The sequence below is a fragment of the Sphaeramia orbicularis genome, chromosome 13 (genome assembly GCF_902148855.1).
Source record: "Sphaeramia orbicularis chromosome 13, fSphaOr1.1, whole genome shotgun sequence".
In the NCBI taxonomy this organism is placed as follows: domain Eukaryota; kingdom Metazoa; phylum Chordata; class Actinopteri; order Kurtiformes; family Apogonidae; genus Sphaeramia; species Sphaeramia orbicularis.
This window is the reverse complement of record NC_043969.1, coordinates 18,171,845-18,197,336: the sequence shown is the minus strand read 5'-3', so window position 1 is coordinate 18,197,336 and position 25,492 is coordinate 18,171,845. Positions and strand designations below refer to the sequence as shown.

At 36.7% G+C, this 25,492-nt stretch overlaps 2 protein-coding genes across 2 annotated transcripts in view; one reads left to right on the top strand and one right to left on the bottom strand.

The window, feature by feature from the left end:
• Positions 1 to 25,492, top strand: part of veph1 (ventricular zone expressed PH domain-containing 1) — a 131,009-nt gene that overhangs the window by 32,795 nt on the left and 72,722 nt on the right. Inside the window, exon 4 of the mRNA XM_030152999.1 lies at positions 3,808 to 3,982. Within this exon, the coding sequence (XP_030008859.1) occupies positions 3,808 to 3,982 (175 nt within the window). The remainder of the gene's footprint in view (positions 1 to 3,807; positions 3,983 to 25,492) is intronic.
• On the bottom strand, positions 7,348 to 17,542 carry ptx3a (pentraxin 3, long a). Its single transcript, XM_030152998.1, has 4 exons — positions 17,246 to 17,542; positions 15,268 to 15,427; positions 11,680 to 12,092; positions 7,348 to 9,281 (listed from the first exon to the last, which is right to left on the bottom strand). Exons 1-4 carry the CDS (start codon positions 17,382 to 17,384, stop codon positions 8,617 to 8,619), a joined length of 1,377 nt encoding a protein of 458 aa, XP_030008858.1. The 5' UTR covers positions 17,385 to 17,542; the 3' UTR covers positions 7,348 to 8,616.

Here is a 25,492-nt window from a genome sequence, read left to right as displayed (position 1 = left end):
TTCTTGACCTCACTGAGGTACGGGATTGGCCCCATATTTAATGTTTGTGGAAATTACCAAAAATAGTCACTTGCCTGATATAGGGTTAAAAAAATAAAGTAAAATACAAATAACCTGAACAAATATGAACAACACGAAATGTCTTAAGGGAAGTAAGAGCAATTTTACTAATATTATGCCTGTTTTATGTCTTTTTAGATCCACTGTGGTCTATAAGTTGTAATGCACACGTGTAAATGATAAATTGAGGCATAATATTGATTAAAAAGCACTTATTTTTTTAAGAGATTTCACGTTGTTTGTGGTTGTTCATGTTATTCACATTTTAAAGGATACTTTGTTGATGTGTAGATAGATATGTAAACATTTTTTGTTAATAGTTTACTGGTCTAGCTCACTTCAGATCATATTGGGCTGAATTTGGCCCCTGAGCTTAAGTGGGTTTGACACCAAGGTTATAATAGTTTTGGATTTTTCATTATAGTTTAGTTTTATTTAGATTTGACTTTTTTTTTTCTCTAATTCGGTTAGTTTTAATTTGTTTTTAGAGCAGGTTTGCTACTTTTTATTAGTTTTTGTTATTTTCTAAATGCTTAGTTTTAGTTTAGTTTTAGTTTTTTCATATCTTTACTCTTCTTCTCCGTCGTATTCAAATAAATCCCAGACAGGACTCTGCTGTTTTCTCCCAACTTTAGTCTCCATGTTTCCAGGTAGAGTGGGGACCAGAAGACGACTGTAAACCACAAGTGACGAGAAGTAACGGACCGTTAAATATCGCTTGAGGGAAATAAATCGATTTTGTATCAATCCGACATTGACAAAGATGAAAACGAAGGGAATTTTATCCGTAATTTTTAACGTTTTAGTTAGTTTTGTATGCACACAAAACAGTTTCAGTTAGTTTTTTTTTCTTTTAATTCTAGTTTTTACTTATTTCAGTTAACGAAAATGTTTTTACAATTCTAGTTTTCATCATTTCGTTAGTTTTCGTTAACGATAATAACCTTGTTTGACACCTCTGATTTACTCTGTTTCTCTATCTGTCTCCTTCAATCTGTTTTGTCCCCTTTAGCTGATATTCTGAAACATGTTCTAGCTTGTGATTTGTTTGTCTGAGCCTCCAACTATCTTCATCTCCTGTCTCTGTCTTTTTATCCTTGTCATGTTGAATCTACAAATGCACAAATGCTTTCCTTACCCTTCCACTGAAACTCCCACAGAGACGAGTGAAGACGTACACAAGAACACACTGTAGGGGGGAAGTGGCTTGTTTACCACCCGTATATGTGCACATAGGATTCTGGCTCTTGAAGGCATCTTGAGTGTTTTTTTCCAGGCTGTTAGATCTGAGCTAAATCTGACATTAAAGCAATTTGACCTAATAAGATAAAAAAGACAGATGGTACAGATGAATAAATCTGTACAGTTTTACATGAGGAACCCGCTTTGGAGGTTAAAATGATGGGGACAGTCAGCACTGGCCACAATGTATTTATTATCATTTAACCAAAGCAGTCAGATACAGATAAATGAGAGATTTAGTAATATATGTTTGTTTGTTTTTTTTCAAATTTTTATTTAGAAATATTGAGAAAAGTTCAACATGCATTTAAATTACATTGAGGTCACGTAACAAGTCTGTGACTAATGACCAATCTTTCCATTCTCAACATTTCAGTTTTTCTTTTTTTTTTTTTTTTTGTGTTAATAAACAAAACAATTGAACAGTGAACAATGGATGCATTGTTACATAAAGAAAACACATACGAAAGACCAAGAGACTTTGACCTCCTCTTTCTAAAGAAAAAAAGGAAAATAAAAAATAAATAAAATATGAAAAGCAGAATTAATTAATTACACAAAAAACAAGACAATTCCAGATACATTGTCATTTCTTGTACATTTAGAGTTCCAACAGATTGTGTTTGGTAAGTGTAAACAAAAAATATCCACTTTGACCATAGATCTGAAAATTTGTTCATTTGTAATCGAAGGGAGAAGGTTAGTCTTTCCATCTGGTAAATTTCCTTCACAATATCTACCCATTTTTCCAGATTAGGTGATTCAGGTTGGAGCCAGTGGCTGGTCACAGCCTTTTTGCCAGCAGTTATTAAAATTAGTAATATATGTTTTTATTTACACAAATTAGCAGTATCAGATACATGTAACTGCACTGTACTGTAGATGAATAGATGGATCGCCTACAGAATGATGAAGATGCTTTGTCTACATCGCCATCATGTGGCTGAATGTGGTGTGTGTTTGTGTGACAGTGGTGTAAATAGTCAATAAAAGTACTAGTAACATTTGGAGAATGTACTACAGTAAGTAAAAGTTCTATTTTTAACACCTGAATCAAGAATTTAAGTATTATCAGCAAAATTGTCTTGTTTATTTACAGTAATTTTGCCACTTTAAGAGACTGTGTGAAATAACTAAGCAAACAAGGGAAGAGAAAAACAAAATAGGAGATGATAAACAATCAATAACATCATCATATGACAGTCAAATATGTAAGAAAGAAAGAAGTAAGAAATTAAGAAAATATTTCAATATCAATATTAATAATAGTGATAGTAAACAGAACTAAAAAAAAACAATAATGGGAAAATAAATAAGTCAAGACAATGACAAAATTCCCGATTTATATTATTATATAAAATAATAAATTGATAAATTAATGTATTATGACCATTGAGAAAATCAGGAAAATCTTCAAACTCATAAAAATAAAAATATATGTACTTACATACCAATAAAAAAGTATTGATAAAATACTAAACTACTACTATAATAATAATAATAATATTAATAATCTCACAATGTTGTATAACTCTCCAACCACAAGCATGCTCTGTGTCATTAAAAGGCTTAGATTCTCTATATTTTTGCCATTTTAGGTATTTTTATGGAACACGTGGCAATACATCCCTAAAGGACAAGCCATCATATGCATTGAAGATTATTTATGTTCCTTCAGTCCAGGGGTCATCCATTATGATTTAAGGAGGTCTAGATAGAGAAAATGTCCTTGTGTAGAGGGCAGCAGTATCGACATGTTTAAGTTGCATTATAATTTAGTTATACATTAATTAATGTATTTAATAGCATTGTCATTCTGTCAACATCTACACTGTGTGAAGTCAAGGACTCCAATCAAGCAAAGAAAGCTATAATTCAATGCCATTTCAGCAATATTTTTATATCTGTAGTGCAACTCTGGACTCAGATAGGTTAACAGACGAAATTATATGGACATTTTATGGATTTTGTGAAATTCTCATTGTTCAGTTATTGTTGGCACTGTTGCATGTTTTACACACTATCTCTTCCATTGTCAGTCCATTGTCACAAAATCCAAGAGATTGCATCTACTGTTTTCTGTTTCTGCAGTAAATCAACCTGAATGTGGAGCTTCAAACTGCAGAAGTTTGTGATGGTGTAATTGCATGAGCTGATATTGTGATAATGATTGTGTTTCTGTTCACTGTGCAGACTATTATTATGCACACAGGCTGACAGTGCAGGTTTATGTTGAAACACAGTTGTTTTAGACTGTCCTGTTGAGGGTGCTAGTGCATTTCTAATCTCTATTCTCCTCATTTCTAGTTGTGGCTTAGGTTAAAAAAAACAAAAAAAAAAAACAAGCATCACTTCACCTGAGTTAAAAAGTCAGTGCCAACAAATCGTAGTTTAACTCAATTAATATTTAACCCAAAACATAGATGTTCAGCAAAAAAAAGAAACCCTTTTAGCCACAAGGCCTGAGACTTTTGTCTTCATTTTGCATTCTTTGTGTCCTCTCAGAACTACAGTTGTCCGTCGGTCATGGTGCTCGCCGTCCCGGTCGCCGTGCGTTTCCTGCAAAGAGGGAACAGGGAGCTGAGCAGGAACATGTCCAGTTACCTCTCACTGGCTGCGATAGCCAAGGCCGACCTGCTGGCTGAACACACCGAGGCCATAACACTCAGTGTGCTTGGAGGTAGGACATACAAACACAGTCACACACATAAACAAACACATGCATGTAACATTTAACATATAAACTCTGTTTCAGATTAAGACAGATCTCAACTAAGTGTGTGTGTGAGGGTGTGGATTTCATAGATTGCAAACAGTATAGAAAAATATTTGCTGATGTTTTTTTTAGTTGTTCATTTGAGGCCTCGGAGCAGACCTGTAACAATGGGATAAACTGTTTTACTAGAGTGGAAAAAGGAATGACTGTTGTAATCAGTAGTTGTAGTAGAAAACCACATTCTTAGCCTATAATGGCCCACTGTAAATAATGCGGTAATGACGGCTTTCGGAGGATTATAACGATAGTAAATACCAGCTGCAATAAATCATTTATTCCCTCATACAGCAGGGAAACTTGCTGTAAGTTCTAACAATTTGGGAGACAATTGGCTTTTTGTTTTGTGCACTTGTTTTCAAGCTCTTTCCTTGAATTTTTTTTCTGCCCTTTTAACCTTAACAGGAGCTGTTGAAGCTCATTAGTATTGTGTGGTTTCCTGAGGGGTTAGCAATGCCTGATGGTGATATGTTTACCCCGCAGGCTTACACACACACACACACACACACACACACACACACACACACACACACACATAGCCATGAACAGGTTGCATTAATCTGGGGGGATGGTATGAAGGTGTTCAGTTCAGAGTGCAGGAATTTACTTTCTTCACTAATAAATCAGGCCCAAACACTTGAGTCTTAAGATGTTTTTTCTTGCAGGTGTGTGTTATATGAACCGATCCAAACCATTATCAACATGTTTAACTAACACTTCACTCATGCTACCACGTGGAATTAATCACCTCACGCAGCACCGGTGTGATGCACCCACCGTGGGGACGTTCTATGAGCTCAGCACATGAAACAGCTTAGCTCTGCGCTGTCTGCTTCATTTTACAAGTCAGGTTTCTCCAGAAGTGTCAGTGAGATGAAAAACCAGTGGGTGAAAATAGAGACTAGTGTCCCAGCTAATGAGAGAATGGACTTGGGCATTTTTCTATTTAGAGTAGATGAGCAAAAAGACAATTGGAGTTGTGTGGAGGATAAGGTGGCATGTAGAAATAGAAACTACTCATTTACACCCTAATTTTTGTCCATGTGTGTTTTCTTAGAGTTAGAGTAGAAGCCATGATGCTCTAAATGCACATTTTACAGTTGCAGTGAGGCTGTTCTTTATAGTTATTCTGTTGCAGCTGCCTTCTGGGCCTTTCACCCTTAGGGCTCTAGGATAAAGGGGCCTGTGGTGATTTATTGTATTTATTTGGGTAATATAATATCTCAGTACATATTTTACAACTGCAGGGAGGCACTACATTTTTGTTATTTTGTGCTAGTTGGATTTTGAGGGTTTGACCCTATGAGGGCTCAGGGATAAAGTTGCCTCTGGCAATTTTTCTTTTTTATTTGGGTAATGTAATATGTCAGCATTTAATATTCTGGATATCATTTTCATCATGTTTTTCTTGTGCTTTGTGACAAAGTCAAACTCAGTACATTTGATCAAGTGGAGAGGGTAATAAAGAAGTCCCACTTTGCTTGTATCAGTATGTCAATTTAATGTGTTTCATTTTAACATTTACACGTTTTAGTCCACAGTAATTATTGGCTGGTCTGCTGTGCAGGGGCAGTGTTGTGTTTCAACGTGTTTTGGAGAGATTTCATTGACTTAAGTTATGGTTAGTGCAGGGGTTAGACTCAGGTCTCCAGGAAATTACTTTAACTTTAACCTTAAAATAACTATTAACCCTCAAAGTAATGATTTACATCAAGAGGACATGGACTTCCCCATAAATGACTGGGTAAATAGATTTGCACCATCATAATGTAAGAAACTCAGTCCACAAAGCTCAGTGGAGGAGTTTATACTAGTATGTTTAGATTTATTTTTCCTCAGGCAGCTTTTTAATGTTTTAACGCGGTATCAAATTGTTCTCCCTCTGGAGGCTAATCCTCAGTTTCACCCTCATGTTGCTTTTTAACAAGCCCGGACCCTGTGGTCCTATGAAAACACAGCATAAACACAACAGAACATAAACATGAGAAGACAAACACACATATGCATGCCAAAACACGCAGACACACACATGCAGCTCAGAGGACCAATAACAGATTAGCTTTTTTTTCCTCCCAGCAACCCTCTGTTCAGGAAGTGAGGTGATGTAATGGGGGTTTTGTTGGAGTTGATGATGGGGTTCTTATGAGTTGGCAACACAAGAAAGACAAATGGATGGGCTGTATACATGTGTGTTTTTAAAGGTTATATCTGTTATGTCACTTTGAGCTTTTTGCATTCTGTCAGGTTATAGCTGTTTTTTTTTTTTTTATTCATTTGGAAGTTAGGAATGTTTTCAATCACCTATGTATCAGTTCATTGATATGAGGTTTACAAGGCTGCCTGTGTGTGATTACAGGAAGCTAACAGCAGGACTCAGTGTGAATGTTTTACAGCCTGCTACAGTCAGTCACAACAGAGCGCGCTCATTATCAGACATCACACACAGGTTAATACACATACTTACAAACATGTGGCACTGCTGCGACCACATATGGAGCCCCTTCCTTTGAGTAAAACCTGATCTGAAGGTAATCATAACGTTTGGAATGCGTAATCTGTCAAATGTACAGTATCCCTTTATGTCCTGCTGTGCAACATCTGTAGTTACTGTACTCTGCTTTGCAAGATAGTGCAAGAAGAGTTTGGGGTGGGTTGCTGGCTGGATGGGAGGGGGTGTGAAAGGTGTTTGTTTCCATTTCGTAACAGGTCACAGCTACAGAAAAAGTCCAGACCATGCAGAAGTTGTTGCTGCAGGTGGAACCTGTTATGTTTCACTGATGGGCCTCATACCTGGATGTGTCCCCTCTCTATGCAGACCACATAGTTTAGAAGGTTTACTCTGAGTGTGTACAGCAGTCTGATGAAGATACAAACTCTGCACTTGTGATTGCTGCAGAATTTTAACATTTCCTGAGTCACATGTTATAGCAGTGATAACTTAATTGGATTGTTGTGCAAAAATACCTGAATTTTAGTGGCAATTCCAGAATTATTATAGTTAACATGAGAAAACAAAGCTGTGCCACATGGGCAAAAATGTTATCAGTTTATATTTCTAATTGAGAGTGAATGGTTGTTTGTTTTTATATGTCAGCGCTGATGATCTGGTGACATGGCCAGGGTGTACCCCATCTTCACCTGTTGTTTCTAGGATTGGCTCCATCGTGAATGAACGAATGATATACGCCAAATTATTATCCAAACTTTAAAAAAAAAGGTGAAAAAAGCAATGAGAAGGAAAAGGACAAATCCAAATGCAGACAGACTTTTAGGTTAATATTTTGAAATTTTATTCATAACTCACTCACCACTCAACCAGTCATGCTATGCACAATACATTTATGTACAAAATACATTCAGTTCATCAACAAGAACAACAAAATCCATTTACAGTACAATACAAGACAACTTAGTTCATAAAAGTTGGGTTGTGTAAACATTGTCCTCAGTTTCTTTTATCAAATTCCAAACACACTTTCCATCTCACATGAAAAAAAGAACATATTCATTCTTAATACTTATCAAAAACAAAGACACACATTTATTATCATACAATTAAAACAGAACTACTGAAAAATACCAAAGCAGACATGAAATAAAATAGCTCATGTCAATGTAAACACTTGGAAGAATACAAGAAAATATAGGAAGAGAAATGCTTTAAAAGCCTTTCCAATTTCAACAAATGTGTTAAAATAATAAGTTGTTTTTATCATTTATACAACATTTGAAGCTTTTAAAGAAGTTCCTATTCGGCTTTAAAGGAAGAAGTACAGCAGTTTTCAGTCCAACATGTGTTTGAAACATTATATTGTGTGTTGTACATTACATTACAACACACTAACAAAAAACGAACATTACTTCACTGGTACCCTCAGTATCTACAGTATTTCAATATGGATAGGTTAAACATTTTTGTTAGAATAACTGTAACAATTCCATCGGTTTTCACCATTCAAAATGCAAAGGGGCCATTTACAAGTTGATAAAGACAGAGGAAAAAGGTATTACTATGCCAAAAAACCCTCTTCGGTACAAGATAATTCCTTGTAATTGTCTGTGACCACGTTTTTTTTTTCCTTTCCCGCATGGCTGGCCAGTGATTACTCCTGTTTACTGGCTCAGAACCCACTTTAACAATAGACGCTCTGTTTTTCTTGAAGTCTAATTAAGTGCATGCAGCACGTTCTGTGCCACAATACAACTTCTCTAGTCTGATTATGAGTGCGCATGAGTTTTATGGCATCAATTCAATAGAAATTATTACAAAAATAAACTTGAGTCTCTCACAGCATTGACTTCCTCTCATTTGTGTGCATCATTTCCAGCAGAGTTCACTGCACTGTTAGTGTTCACGATGAGCAATGAAGGTGATGAAGGAAATGACACTAATTAGAATATTGAATTGTAGGAGACAGGACGATATATCGGTAATGATGTTTTCTTCAGGTTTAGCATGGAAGCTTATTACGATGTTGCTGATATTCGTGATGACGATGACTATGATGGTGCCGATGAAAATTTCCACCTTGAAGATTGTGTTAGTTGATGAACTGAGCGCCTCCATGTGGCAACATCTCCGTCAGGCCCCACGCCACCATGTTCCCCCTCTGCTCACAGCCCTGGCCGTCCTGCAAAGCAAGCTGGGACATCTCATCCTCGGACAGCACCCTGTTCCACATGTTCACACCTGTCATCTTCCCCGCAAATGCCAGCTTATGATCGAAGCTCGCCTCGAACCCTGGCATCCCACGGCCGCTACTGGGACTCTGAGGGCAGCAGCCGTTCCTCTCCTGTCCCAGCTGGAGCGAGCCTCCATCAGGTATGATGTGTCCCTCAGCCACGCCGGGTGTGATGGCGACCTGTTTACCACCAGCCCACAAGCTCGCCAGGCCGTGCTCGGAGTTCCAGGCTCCGCATAAGTGGATCCATTTCGATGGACCCCTAGGATTCACCACATTTCGCGCCTCCACCAGGTGAGCCTCTCCTCCGATGGTGAACAGGGCTGAGGTTTGGCCGAGCAGCAGCTGGATCTCGTACGGGTTCCGGCGATTTCCATATGAGAAGAGTACAGTTTTGTTGGAGACAACGGTCGGCTTCACCCACATACAGACAGTGAAGGAGGTCAGCGATAGAGGAACGTCTGGGATGACAGAGGTGTAGATTCGACTGGAACGCATGGGGAAGAGAAGGGCCATCTCACAGCCTGTGAACAATAAGACCAAAGAACAGTCAAAACTTTTAAAGGAGTGATATTTTGCTTTTTTTTTTAATGGAATGATGCATTGTAAAACATTTCCCTGTGGTCTACATAAACTGTAAATGCTATGCTTGGGTCTGAATTCTTCATTAATTCAACTCCACAGGTCCATCTTCAACCCTATTTCTGAGTAATGACATGACAAAGGTAATTTTGAGAGCTGGCCCTTTAAATGCAAATGAGCCACTTCACGCCCCACCCCCTCGAGGTTGTTGGCTGTGCTGCTCTGTCCTGTTCAACCAACAACTGAACATTTTTGGTAATTGGCTTGAACTTTGGACATATTCACCTCCGCCAAGGAGGTTATGTTTTTGCTGGTGTTGGTTTGTCTGTCTGTCTGTCCTCGTGCAAGATAACTCAAAAAGTTCTGGGTAGATTTGGATGAAAATTTCAGGAAATGTTGATACTGCAACAAGGAACAAATGATTACATTTTGGTGGTGATGGGGGGGTGACTGATCTGTCTTGGCGGAGGTCTGTGCTCTCGGAGTGCTTTTCTAGTTTTAGTATGGACTACAACCGCTGCTGCTGATAAACAATTATGGCGTACTCGGAGAAATGTTCACTGGAAGTCGTGACCTTATATGTGCAAATGTTGTGACACAACTAGTTACAGACTTAACAAATTAAGCAGAAATTGAAACAGGTCGTAGCAATCCACTCCATTTTTGCCAAAATGAATATAAAGATAGCTTTGCAGTGCCTGGAGGGTTCAAATTCAAACTTTTTTGGACTATTAGAGTCCAAATACACGAAAGACTAATAAAAGTGGGTTTAGCAAAATATGACCCCTTTAATATCAAACTGGTGATGTTTTTTTTTGTGCATTTTAGATGTAGAGATGAAAACATGATACTACACTCACATGAACAAAATAATGATCAGGATGCACTCATTCTGTGATACTTGATCATTTTTAGAACTCTCATTACTGTAAGTCATAATATTATTAAAAAGGTGTAAAAGCAGGAGTTCCATATCATTAGCCACGTAGCATAATTGCCAAAGTCATATTTCTGGCTATATTGTGATACCTGTGTAACTGTACTCTCCTAACACTGCTAATTAATTTTTCATCATTGGCTTTGACCTGAAAAAATATACGACGTAGGCAATTATGCTATGAAGCTAATGATATTTATTCACTGCATTGTGATGTTAGATGAAGCAAGCAAATGAGTCTTGACTCCATTCCAAGTACCAGTCTTGATACGCACTATTTGCATTCAAAGTTTGTTCAAGTGAAAAGTGAATGTGATTTACTTATTTTAGCTCATTCTTTCACCCCAAAGTCACCCAAGTAAAAACTGGACCCATTCTTTACATTTCTGACATTAAAAGGATGTTTCTCAGAATCACAGATCAGGAGAAAATGGACTTTGTTTGAGGTCTACCTGTGTCTTATTAACACAAATCCCCTCTGAAGGAGGCAAAAACAATCAAGAAAATAAAGCAAATAATGAATATAGTAAAATGCTGTTAATTACCTGTATTATTATTATTGTTTATACCTTTATAATGTGGTTTTATCCATCTACATGACATTCTCAAACCTTCTAGAGAAGCGCACAGTGCATCAACATTTTAAACAGAGGGTTTTTTCCCATGTTCTATAGCCACATATGCCATTGGTTTCAATAAAAATATCAAAATTGTGTATCTTAGTATTGATATCATTAGTTTGCCAGATGTCCTTACAAACAAACAATTGTGCAGTGTTTCTGTATATGACGCATAAGACGGTGCTCACAAAGGAAGGAAATCTGGAGATCATCTTGCTCTGCTTGTAGTTCAGTCTCCTCTCGATGACCACAGTGAACGCTGTTTTGTAAAGAGAGTCTTTTGGTAGCAGAGGCCTTTAACTCTTTCATCTGGTTCTGCTTTCTCTGGGTGCTTTGGTGTGTTTTTGTGGTGAACTGCTAATAATTACATTTCCCTCTGCTCTGTTTTCTACGTACTGTGCCAGCTTTAGATTTCTGGACTAAAGTCAAATAAGACTAATGTTAGTATGTTAACCGGAAAAGTGGAAGTTGTTATTAGAGTAAGGTGAGTAGGTTAACACACATGGGGACAGACACAGGAAGTGGAAAAAGGTATTTAGGACAAATACCATCTATGTGATTAGTTGTTGTTCAAAAGCAAAGCTCAACAGAGGGGGGTTCACTTAACTAGAGGGAGTGTGACCTGGAAATGTCAATACAGCAAAAAATGTGGATGAACTGAAGACAGAAGATGTTTGGGGGTAAACACTGAAGAGAGGTGAAGAAAGAATGGAAAGGAGCAGGTAAAGACAGACACGAGGGTGAGCCATGGGTGAGAAGAAGATGACAAGATAGATATCTGACCTGCAGGTAGACTTCTTTGCTTGGATGACCTCAGCACCTCCTCAAGCTCCACCTTCGTCTGCTGCAGGGCCACCAGCGCTGCCTCTAAAGCCACCTCTTGGGATGCCACCTCTTGTTCTTGGTGTCCCCCCGGAAGCTGGAATCCCGTCTTTGAATGCACCCCTACCCCAGTTGCTGGACTGCTGAAGCAGCTGGTCTCCAGTTTAGCGAGTCGGGACGCTTGTGTTTGTGCTGCAGAGAGGAGCTGCTGGAGCATCGCCTCCAAGTGGATCCCAGCAGAATTCCAGGTTGGATCTCCTTGAGGTCTGAAGCGATCCAGGGCTTCTCTGAGACGAGCCTCCAACTGCAAGACCATCTTTCTTCCTGTTGTCTCCACGGCAACCCCACAGGACCCTCCATACTTCGCCACAAACCTAATTGAATCGATACAATGGATGTTTTTGTTTAAGATGTAAAAGACGTAACAACAGTGTATATGGGCCAGGACTCATCATCATGTATCGTCAAATCCATTTTAACCCATAAAGACCCAGTGCTACTTCTGTGGCACATGTTCATAAAAGCTCAGATTAAAGTTGAGGGATATGTCATCAGAAACAGAAAACTGAGGAAGAAGTGACTTTTTCAGCAAAGATATCACTAACTGAACATAAAACAAGTGTCTCCATTCACAGTCATGGCTAAAAGTTTTGGGAATTACATAAATGGACTCTTTGTTTTAACCCATAAAGACCCAGTGCTACTTCCAAATGAATTTTTCTCCATATTTAACATTTCTTAAGTGATTTAGCACCATTTATTGTAATATAATCTTCTTTATTTGGTGTTTTTTTTCAGTGAGAATCAGATATTGTCCTATATTTAATTTACAAATTATATAGATGTTCATTAAAGCTCAGATTAAAGATGAGGGTTATTATATTAAAAACTGAGAAAACTGAACAAAAAGTGACTTTATCAGTGAAATCTATCATTAACTGAACATAAACCCAGTGATTCCATCCACTGTCATCGATCCAACTCCATGGGTTTTAGTGGTGAATTAATGTTGTAGAAGATGATAGTATTTTTGTGGTGACTTCCAAATTAATTTTACTCTCTATTTAACCTTTCTTGACTGATTTCTCACCATTTATTATGATATTACCCTCTGTATTTTGCATTATTTTCATTGACAATTATGTATTTTTCTATATTTAATTTACTGATCATGTAGATGTTCATAAAAGTTCAGATTAAAGTTGAGGGTTATTTTATCAGAAACAGAGAAAACTGAGGAAGAAGTGACTTTTTCAATGAAGATATCACTAACTGAACATAAAACAAGTGTCTCCATTCACAGTCATGGCTAAAAATTTTGGGAATGACATAAATGGACTCTTTGTTTTAACCCATAAAGACCCAGTGCTACTTCCAAATGGATTTTTCTCCATATTTAACATTTCTTAAGTGATGTAGCACCATTTATTGTAACATTATCTTCTTTATTTGGTGTTTTTTTTCAGTGAGAATCAGATATTTTCCTATATTTAATTTACAAATTATATAGATGTTCATTAAAGCTCAGATTAAAGATGAGGGTTATTATATTAAAAACTGAGAAAACTGAACAAAAAGTGACTTTATCAGTGAAATCTATCATTAACTGAACATAAACCCAGTGATTCCATCCACTGTCATCGATCCAACTCCATGGGTTTTAGTGGTGAATTAATGTTGTAGAAGATGATAGTATCTTTGTGGTGACTTCCAAATTAATTTTACTCTCTATTTAACCTTTCTTGACTGATTTCTCACCATTTATTATGATATTACCCTCTGTATTTTGCATTATTTTCATTGACAATTATGTATTTTTCTATATTTAATTTAGTGATCATGTAGATGTTCATAAAAATTCAGATTAAAGTTGAGGGTTATTTTATCAGAAACAGAGAGAAGTGAGGAAGAAGTGACTTTTTCAGCAAATATATCAATAACTGAACATATATATATAAGTGTCTCCATCCACTGTCATTTATCAAACTTCATGAATTTTACTGGTGAATCCATGTTGTAGAAGATGACAGTGTTTCCACGGTAACTACCAAGCCTCTGAATGTCCAATTGGGTCATATCTGATGACCATGAAAAGATGACAAACTGTATTTTACACTAATTATTTACATGCATTGATAGGATTAGTGGATCAACAGGTATTAAACAGTTTAGGTCAGTAGATGGTTTTGGTTAATGGTGGCTGTTTATGGGTCATGATGAGAGTTATTCTGGATTGTCTCAATTATTTTTTGTTTTCATTTTTTTTTTTATCAGTGGGCACAGACCAGAATGCCTCTGAATGAAACCAACCTAGAATCAGTCACAACAATGTGTGATGGAGAAGCTTTTTGGTAAATTTGCTCAGTAATTCCTGTAGGAAATACAGCAAACACTACTTTCTTATGAGCAGGAGTTTTAAGTGTAGTTGTTTTTTCTTCAACTTAGATAAAGAATTTAAAATTGAAACACTAGTGGATTAGACAGACATTAGCGGCAGCCATTGTGGTTGTTTAGATAAGTGTCTCAGTGGTTTTTACCCCTCGGCCAACTTTGGGCTGAAGGGATATTGTAATTGTTTTGTCGTCTGTCCGTCTGTCTGTCCATTCAACAAGGTAATCACATTATCTGAAGAATGCATTAACGTATCTCCACCAAATTTATACTATGGATGCATCTTAGCGTGGAGCAGAAGCCTATTTAAAATAGATTACCTTGACCTACTTGTTCAAGGTCAAAAGGCAACATGTCTTTTCAACAACATAATCGCATTATCGGAAGAATGCGTTGAGATTTCAGCTCCAAATTTACTCAAAGACAATCTAATCTAAATAGTAGGACAGTAACTTTCAATAGAATCTTGCACTATGTTTGGCTTAGGGGTATTTTTTTTTCACAATATTTTTATTGATATTTAAGTTTTATGTTGAAAGGTACACAAAGCAAGTGATATACATAACAAACTTGAATCAAAACAACATAAACACTCGTACACACACCCATTCACACCACATAGACTTGCACCAAATGATATATAGATTTATATATAAATAACATACATATATTCTTATGAGCATGTGTACATATATGTAAAAAATAAATAAACAAATAAATAATAATAGTAATAATGATCAAAATATTAAAATACAGCAGTCGTGATAATAAAAAAAATTAAATAAAATTAGACAATGATAATTTGTATGATATGACCCTATTTTCCAGATACCATAATGTTCATATAAGGTTCCCATAATTGTACAAATTGGCTGAGGGGTGTTAAAAGTGAGCAGCACGTTATGTTCTATCATTGTATCAAACAGCCCCATACTAAGTTAAAGGTTGGTTGTATGTACCAAGTGGAAAGCGGCTTTAGGGGGACCAGATGGAGCGAATGAAATATTAGGTATCAGGAAGAGGCATCAGGTTCCCAGGAAACCAAAAACTGGCAAAAACAAAAACAAACATCTCAGGAATAATTATGGAATTCTGAGCTTCAGCTGCTGTGAATGACCAGATTATGAACGGTTATAACCTCCAGTCCACCCCACTAACCTGAGCATTTCACTTCGTAGAGACTCCATCTCCCCCTTCATGATGTCATCGGCGAACTGAAGAAGCATGTTCTCCCTCATCTGACTGTTCTCCAGCATTGAGAAGAGTTTGTCCCATTTACTCAGGTCTGGAGAGCTACAGGGGGCTTGGCTCGGTGTCGCTGCAAAAAAGGAAGTGTACATAGAAAAAGAAAAGTTACACAGGAAGTCAGGCTTTTGGGGACGGAGATAACAACAATGGGAAAGATACAAATCTGAGATAATGAGAGAAAAGCAAATAACAATCCTCTCTGAATTCGGACGCCTTGGCTAGTGCGTTTCCGGTGAGATCTTCAAGGTGTTATGAATGGGACGAAACTGAGAAGGAAAAGGAAGTAGAAGTCCTGAGAGAGAAAACAGGAATAGACAGAGACATAAAAAAGAGGAAGGGATAAAGCTAAGGCAGGGGGTAGAACAGCCCAGGAGTGAGAATATCTGTCAGACACACTGTTCTTATTAACATTTGAGCCTCTTAAACTCTGTTTATACCTGGTTTATTCTAGAGGGGCACTATCAGAGGCCAACAGGATTTGTTTTGGCTACCTGTCCTTAAGGTTTCAAATAAATTAGACAGGAGGTTCATGCACTCTGTTTCCTTTTGCCTTGGAGTAATTTATAAACGGACCTACTAATCTCAAGATCTGACCGAGGTTTAGACATTATTCTACAGTATCTGAAAGCTGTTTGAAATGTCCGTTAGTGATAATCCATGATCGTTCAGTACAGTATCTGCTTCTGCACTTACACTTCTGGGTACTGGCTTTACCTTCCTTTTGCCTGGGATGCACTGGGAAATTAAACCTTAACATATGGCTTCACTTTTCTCTGCTACACGCTAGTCATTCATCTGTAAATGAGCTGTCTTTTGACCTCATTCAACTCGCCTGAATTCAAATCATGAGTAAGATTCCTCTCCTATGAGCAGGTCAGATGCAGTGATCCTTCAGGTTTGGACTTCCATTCCTAAATCGCATACCTGCACACATCTACTGCACCTAATCGCAGTACATTTCCTCCACTACCTTAAAAACTCACGCGTGCCTCTTGTATTTCATTATTTCCTCCCATTATGTCATATTAAGATGAAATCCATGTGCTTATATTTTGCCTTGTCTGACATTCATTCTTTGTGCAGAACAGGCCGTGTCTAGAGCCAAGTTCCTTCCTCTTTACTGTTGTTGTTGTTGCAATTAAACTAACAAACAAATGTAAAATGCAATCTCCGCAGGGCCTGTTTGAACACCCACATCCACTCACTTTCTCACACATTAGCCCTTTATTCTTTCTCTCTTAATAAACTCATGTGTACACAGAAAAACAGTGATGCTTTCCAATCAAGCTCAGACAAGAATTTTATAATGATACGGTGTTTGTGTTATTGCAAACCAGTCATTCATGCTGTAATATGTGTTGGTCCTAGCAGGCAGCTGGAAGAGCACCCTGCTTTTTCTGGCTCAGCATATTCTTTGATGCTGCTCGATTCATGCACTGACTGTGTGTCTGCCTGCAAAAACTGTACTATATAAGCACCGGTATCGCTCCTCTATGCTTTTGTGCTATATAAATCATAACGCACTCAATAAAGTTGTCAAACTAAACCAAATATGAGGCAACAATCATTAAATCAAAGCAGGCAAATCAGACACAGTTCTCTAGTTTTATCACCTTTTTATCAGTTTGTTATGTTAATGTCAATATGACTCAGTTTTACAGTCTCTGCTCATGCATTTACACCTGATCTAATACATTATTTTCAGTTAGATCCCTGCACGCAAAGCAGTGTCATTGTCTTAACTAATGATGTCGTCTAAGGTCACAAAAGGTAACACAAAAACGTGCAAGATTTCACACTTGATAATATAATTAAGTGACAACCACGGCCGTCTGAGAGCAGATGATTTCAATTAAACTTCTGTTTCAGTACACAAACACTGACTTACGTTCTGGTGTGTCTCCATCTGTGATTTCATTGTAGTAGGTGTCGGCGTAGTTGACCTCAATATCATCGTCATAGGTGAAGGCCAGACACGCACAGACTGACAGCACACACACTGCCTGGGGGAACCTCTGCCAAAACATGCTGCTGCTGCTGCTGCTGCTGACGGAGTGTGTTATGAGAGATAACACCACAGAAATGTACAGTGTGTGTGAGGATGATGTGCGGCCCAGTGTGTATGTTTGAAGTCAGTCTGGCTGTGTGTTCTCTTTGTCTGTCCCACTTCGTACAGCTCTGCAGGTTCACTGCTCGCTCTCTTTTTCAACCCCTCACTCTCTAATATAGTACTTGTCCCTCCTCCCCATTGACTCTCCTCCTCTCTCTCTCTCTCTCTCTCTCTCTCTCTCTCTCTCTTCCTCTCTTTCATTCTTTCTTGTTAAATTCTGAGCAATCCTTTGGCAGGAAGCCCGGCTATGTAGAGTACTCTCTACTGCAATGTCAAAGTTTTTTTCTGAAACGCTTCATTCATTTTACTGAATTGTTTCATAATATCATAATTAGAGATGCACCAATTAATCACTTTATGAATGGTACTGGTACTAATGATGACTAATATTATGCTCCTAAACTGAAAATACTGATATTGAGAGATAACAGTGCAAAAGATTATAATCACTTCCATCTAGATTTTTTTTTTTTTTTTTTTTATGTTCACGCATTGATTCATTTAGTTTGATGCCACTATTTGATTTTATTTATTACTTTGACTTAGATGTTCGCTTCAGCAGTTACCTGGTCTGTAATAAAGTGAAAGATCGTTAATATAAGACATGTGTTATGCATTTTCAGTGTCAGATTAGTTTAAAGGAAGGGCGTAACCACTGGATCATCATTTGGAAATTATTCTGCTCCTGTTCTAAACCTTTAGAAGATTACGATCAGTCTACCTTTTCATTCATTCGTTTCAAACAATAAACCTGTTAAATGCATGTTTCTGGATGGTGGGAGGAAGCTGGAGTACCTTGAGAGAACCCACACAAACAGAAGGGGAGAATATGTCAGATCCACTCAGAAAGGCCCCCAGTGGCTGACACTGGGGTCAAACCCCTTGCTGTTAGGCGACAGAGCTAACCACTGCACCATCATGGCACATCTGTAATGTTTTTTTTAGTCATGATGTGTAGTTTAGGTGAGGAGGCAGCACTTTTTTAATCAGGTTTTGTCTTTACTTCTTGATTGAACAATTGATTCGAATCATAAAACGCCAATAACATTGAAAATTTTAATCTTGTGTTTATGTAATCCACCTAACTGATCACTGTTATTGTGTGAACAACTGCTGCTATACTCTGCACACTGTAGCCTGTATTATATTTATGTATTTTAATTTCTAATACCAAATGGCTTATCACAAGGCACTACACTAAAGCTCAACAATGACCACGCTGATGGTGATGTCACATCATTTTCATACCATATTGCTATGACAACCAGCAACATTGTATGGAAGTTCAATCAGCAGTGGAAGATGAATAAAGTAACAAAAGTGAGTCAGGTTGAGTCATTATCATGAAGTGGAAAAGTGCCCTCAAGTTAAACTTTTAAAAATTTCGGTCACTAATGATTAACCCATTAACCCATGCTACTTTTGTAAGACTTCATATATTAATTTTTCTCTCTATTTAATCTTTTCTTATGTCATTTAGCACTATTTATCACAATATTGTCCTCTTCATTTTACATTTATTTCAGTGAAAATCAGGTATTTTCCTATATTTATTTGACTGATTATGTACTTTAATCATCATGCTGAGAGTACATTTGAGGGTTATCATACCAAAAACAGAAAAAAACTTGAGAAAAAGTGACTTTATCAGTAAAATCTATCATTATCTGATCATAAACCAAGTGTCTCCATCCACTGTCATTGATCCAACTCCATGTGTTTTACTGGTGAATCAATGTTGTAGAAGATGACGGCGTTTCCGTGTTCATTACAGACCCTTTGAACATCCAAATGGGTCATATCTGATGACCAAACTGTATTTTACACCAGTTATTTATATGTATTGATAGGAGTAATAGCTCTAAAGTTATTAAACATTTTAGATCAGTAGATGCTTTTGGACATTGGTGTATATTTGGGTCTTTATGGGTTAAAGTCTACAACTCAAAGTATATGCTGATATCTATGACCACAATTTAATTCTGATTCAGTGTTCATGTTTATTATGGTTGACCATTTATGAAGTGCTCTCTATAACATCAGCACTTTAACCATTTCTGACTGATAAAAAATAATAACCAGGCCTGTGAAAATAAGAAAAAAGTACTGGAATTATTTCTAATCAATACCTAATCCTACCCCAAGCACCAAGCTGTCATCTGAAACTAATCCTAATTATAACATTAACCCTAAAACTGTCATTCACTGAACCCTAGTGCGGACGTGCCCTTAGAAGGAAATTACGAAATGGTTAAAAATTTCCCTAAATTTCTGCCCTTGTGAAAAACATTTGGCTCTCACAAGTAGAAATATACGAGCGGTGCCTCAGCCTGTAAGTGAGGCGGTGAGTAATGCGTCGTTGGAGGTAGCCTGTGTCGTAATCAGATATAACTGCAGCTCCCGCAAATCACACAGAGACGGAGAGCTGGAGAAAGAGAGTGGGGGAAGAGGTAATAGAAGGGGGGAGGAAGCAGAGAACACAAACTTTCCTGATTTTTGCCCCATGCAGAGACTATGTGTGTGTGTGTGTGTGTGTGTGTGTGTGTGTGTGTGTGTGTGTGTGTGTGTGGGGTGAGGGAAACTTGAATGGAACCCAGATGTCAAAAGTTTCTAAATAGCTTTATTGTTCTCCTGCTTCACTGTTTATTTATTTATTTGTCAGCTTCACCATACGCCTGTGTATTTGTAGGTATACTCTCTGTAGTGTGTGTGTGTGTGTGTGTGTGTGTGTGTGTGTGTGTGTGTGTGTGTGATGACTGTGAACTCCATATATTCCTCTGTGCATGCGTTTGTGTACATTTTCAGGGGGATGGAAATAATGACTTCCTCATGGGATTTTAGGATTTGCCCCCTCCTCCCACTCGTCCCCCTCCCTCGGTCGCACTCTGCTGTTTCATCTCCGTCCCTCTGTGTATCTGTTGAAACATACACTTATCTGGGCGGAACAGCAGTTTCACTCAGACGGCTGCACAATGTGAGCGAGCCGAGACTGTGCGAAAAAAAATAGGAGAGTGCTGCTCTGGTTATCAGCGGCGTTTGTCTTGTACTCCTAACACCACCTGTTAGCGCGCAACACTGAGCTAACCTGTTGGTACTTCAGAAAGCATCTTCACTGCCAGGCAACAAAGAAGAAGTTTATTTACACAGAGCATTTCATAAACAAAACCAATATGATGGGATGTACATGAATGAAAGAAATAAAACTTAAGGTGCTTAAGCAATATGGAGATCCAAATATTAAGAACTATAATTATGGCGAAGTATGTACAAAGACATAAAGACAAAAAGAACATACAGAACTCAACACAATACAGTAAGAATCAATTAAAGCAAATTTCTAAGACTTTTTATACTCATCTACAGTCTACATTTCTCAGCAGCTGCAGTGATTTTGCATATCTATTCACTTGTTAGGATTCACATCAAAAACAGCCCCTCGCAAGTAAATAATGACAAAGATCATCGTTTTACAAATATACAAGTGAAAAATCGTTAAAAAGTTTCATATGAAGTCACATACAGGGTGGGGAAGCAAAATTTACAATATTTTGAGGCAGGGATTGAAAGACAGTGTATGACCAATTAGTTTATTGAAAGTCATGAGAATTTATTTGCCACAAGAAAATTTACATAATAGAAAATGTTTTTATTCTGTGTCCTCCTTCTTTCTCAATAACTGCCTTCACATACTTCCTGAAACTTGTGCAAGTGTTCCTCAAATATTCGGGTGCCAACTTCTCCCATTCTTCTTTAATAGTATCTTCCAGACTTTCTCGTAATAGTTTTGCTCATAGTCATTCTCTTCTTTCCATTATAAACAGTCTTTATGGACACTCCAACTATTTTTGAAATCTCCTTTGGTGTGACAAGTGCATTCAGCAAATCACACACTCTTTGACGTTTGCTTTCCTGATTACTCATATGGGCAAAAGTTTCTGTAAAGGTATGGATAATAGTGTTAGGTATGATTATGACATCAATATATGTTTGGTTTCAAAACAATTGACGTAGTGCCTGCTGAGAAAAAACAACTAAATGTTCATTGTAAATTTTGCTTCCCCACCCTGTATGTGTCCTAAATACTCTGACAGCTACTAAAACCACCAACGAAACAAGTCTCCACAGATTATATCACCCAAGTCTTAAGCTCATTGTTTATTAAATAATGTTAAATAATAGTGTCTCATCTTCACATGTTGCATTACATTAGTTTACATTATAGCTCTGTTAGCTTAGCTTTGTTTTTAGACAGAAAACAACCACAGTAAAACCAATCACCGCCATTTTCTGTACAGCTTGTATCATCAGTAGCTGCATTAAAGTTCTGTTTGGAACCGAGTCAGAACGGTTATAGTTTAATCTGATAAACAAATGGAGAATGTAATAATGGAACATAGTAAATTAATATCTTAACTTTCATAATCAAATTTATCTGTGTGCAGTTGTGACCAAAAGTTTTTAGGAATGACACAAGTTCTGTTTTCTCAAAATGTACTTTTTAAAAAAGAAAATTCTACATATTTCGAAGGTACACGGGTGACCAAAAGCATCTACTGATCTAAAATGTTTAATACCTGCTGATCCATTAATCCTACCAGTAAATAATTGGTGTAAAATACAGTTATTCATCTTTTCATGGTCATCAGATATGACCTATTTGGACGTTCAGTGGCTCCGTAGTGAACGTGGAAACACCGTCATCTTCTACAACATTGATTCACCAGTAAATCCCATGGAGTTGGATCAGTGACAGTGGACTGGGTTTATGTTCAGTTAATGATAGATTTGACTGAAAAATTCACTTTTTCTTCAGTTTTCTCTGTTTTTAATATAATAACCCTTAACTTTAATCTGAGCTTTAATGAACATCTATTTGATATGTAAATTAAATATTGGAAAATACCTGATTTCCACTGGAAAAATGCCAAATAAAGAAGATAATATTACAATAAATGGTGATAAATGACTTAAGAAATGTTGAATATGGAGATAAATCCATTAGGGAACTTCCACAAAAGTAGCACTGGGTCTTTATGGGTTAAAACAAAGAATCCATTCGTGTTATTCCCAAAACTTTTTTTTTTTTTTTAATTTAGATCTGTGTCCAGTGGTCAAAACAATCACAGTTCTACTTTTTTATGAGTTTGTCACTGTCTTTGACTCTGAACATTATTTCTTATGGTTCTCATCCTCAGTTTATCCTTCGTGTTAGTTTTCGATGCCATTGGAGGCCATTAGTGACTCACTGCTCCCTCTAGTGGTCACATCCATTCACAATGGCACATTGACCCATGGCTGTGAACAAATTCAGCTCATATATCTGCAAAATGATACGCTTATGTATTTGATTTGATGTTCTGACGTCATTATCACACTATAGTGATGCTTACAGGTCATTTTTTAATTCTAAATCCTGTTGTCACGTCAAAAGTGTTTATATCTTCACTTCTACTTTGCTTTTTCTTCTCATGCAAAATCTACAAATGATGGATATTGTAATTTTTTTCAGCAGCTATAGTTGTTGACCTTGAGCATTTATTTGTTGGGATTCACATTAAAACCAGCTGCTCAAGAACAACAAAGTTTATGGTTTGAGGTGAGTCCATTTCTGCTAAAACACCTAACACAGCAGACAAAACCAACGATTTAACCTCCACCTTATTTTACACAACAATCATTGTGTCAATTTGTACACTTTGCCTGTGCAACATTAGTTAACTCTTCTCTTAAATAAGGTTTTGACTGAAGTTGTGAGAACGTGAAGTAAAGAAGTAGCATATGCCTATAACTCAAAACACAGACACAAGCATCAAAACTGGATGAAAGAATGGATTTGAATCATTCAATTGATACCACATTGAAGCTTGTACATCAAATACTAACCAAGTTATTGTTATTATTATCATTATTCCTGGAATTTTGGCCAAAAAATCTATGAAAAATCTTGTGTCACCCAAGGGAAAACACCACTGTCTAATCTTTACCATATTTGATGAGTGTTTGACTTAAAGAATAAGAAAAGATGTGCTGATTTAAGACTTTCAGCATATTTCTGTGATATATTTGTCGATGTCTTTGTGGAAGAAAGGGATAAACTAGGCCTTAAGCAGAAACATACATTTGGAAAATAGGAAACTGAGGCTATTAACGTATAACAAATGTCAGTGATGTTAAAACATAAGTTGTATATTTAATCAATTAGTATGTCCAGTCTATTTAACCCTCAAAGATATAAACACCCATCAATGATCTAAAGCATCTACTGATCTAAAATGTTTAATAAATTTTCAACCACTAATCCTATCAATCCATGTAAGTAATTCAAGTAAAATGCAGTTTGTCCGCTTTTCATCGTCATCAGATGTGACCCATTTGGACATTCAGAGGCTCCATAGTGAACATAGAAACACTGTCATCTTCTACAACATTGATTCACCAGTAAAACTCATGGAGTTTGACAAATGACAGTGGATAGAGACACTTGTTTTATGTTCAGTTAATGATATATTTTGCTGAAAAAGTCACTTTTACTCCAGTTTTCTTTGTTGTGATATCGTAACTTTTGAATTTACTCTGAACTTTTATGAACATCTACATGATCAGAAAATTAAATATACGAAAATACCTGATTTTTATTGAAAATTTTTAAATGCAGAGGATGGAATTATAATAATGGGGATTAATCGCATAGAAAAGGTTAAATCTAAAGAAAAGTTAATTTGGAAGTCACCACAAAAACAAAGCTAGGTCTTTAAGGGTTAGGACCTCATCGAAACTGTACAGGAAACTAAAATTAAGAAAGCTGTCTTAAAAGCTGCAATGCCACATTATATAAATAAATTATTTGCAAAGACATTAATAGATATATGAAAAGAATTTGTATGTGTGGAGATGTTTGTTTTCTAATGTCAGAGTCCGAATAGAAACACATCATGCATGTTTCACTGAAAACAACAGTGAACAAATCATATCTAGTCTGCACATGTCCTTCATATTTGCATTTTTGTCTCATGTCAGTGATGTAAAAATGTGCTACATGTGACTTATTCTAAAGTAATACTGACAAAATATGATTCCCCAGAGAAAATATGTTTACAGGGACCTCAGCCATTTTAAAACATTTGCTGAATGATGACAAATGTGTTGCAAATCTGCAAGACTTCAAATCGTCACATATCTATATTTAATCAGAGAAGTGTGATTTCTCTGCTCCACTCTCGTTTAACTATGCAGGCAGTCATTTTGTTTGAGTGTACAGTAATTAGTTGACTTTAATGAGCCTTAGGGGGTCCTATCTTTAACCCTTTGATGCATAAATTTCCCTGAGTGTTTTTATTCCTCTTTAGGCATGAAAAAAACTATGTGATTGAATTTTTTTTAATAAACCTATTTTCATGGAGTTACAAAAATGTCCACTCAGCTGGACACCATGTGGTTAATTTTTGAAGCAAAGAAGCATGTATTTAAAAAAAAAAAAAAAAAAAAAACAATCTCAGAAGGTGATAGATATACTGTGTGAAAACTATGAAATAAAAACATTTTTAATGCAGTTAATCTGATGTTTTCTCACATTTTAACATACTCTAATACCAGTTATCCCTCACTTCATGGAGATAATATGCAAAAAACAAAAATTGTTTAAAGGTATGGTAGGAGATCCTGGAAAAATGGACAGATGGCAGTTGAGTTTGACAAACATATCACCATTCAATCATTTCAATGGTCCGGTTAAAATGATTGAATGGTGTTTTTTCAGTCCTGTCCGTTCCACAGGTGACTAAAATTTTTTTTAATTTTTGTGTTAAAGCATTTAATTAATTGGTTGCAATCAGGGTGTGAAGGGGATTTTAAGCAATATAATAAAAAATGTTCCAGGAAAACATCTCCTACCCTACCTTTAAGAAAACTGTTAATTACAGTCTAATAACAACTAGTAACTGATATACACTCAGACATGTTACTGCAGATCAGGTTTATCAAGAACAACAAAGTTATAGTAATTGTATGAATTGCAGTTTATGGGAT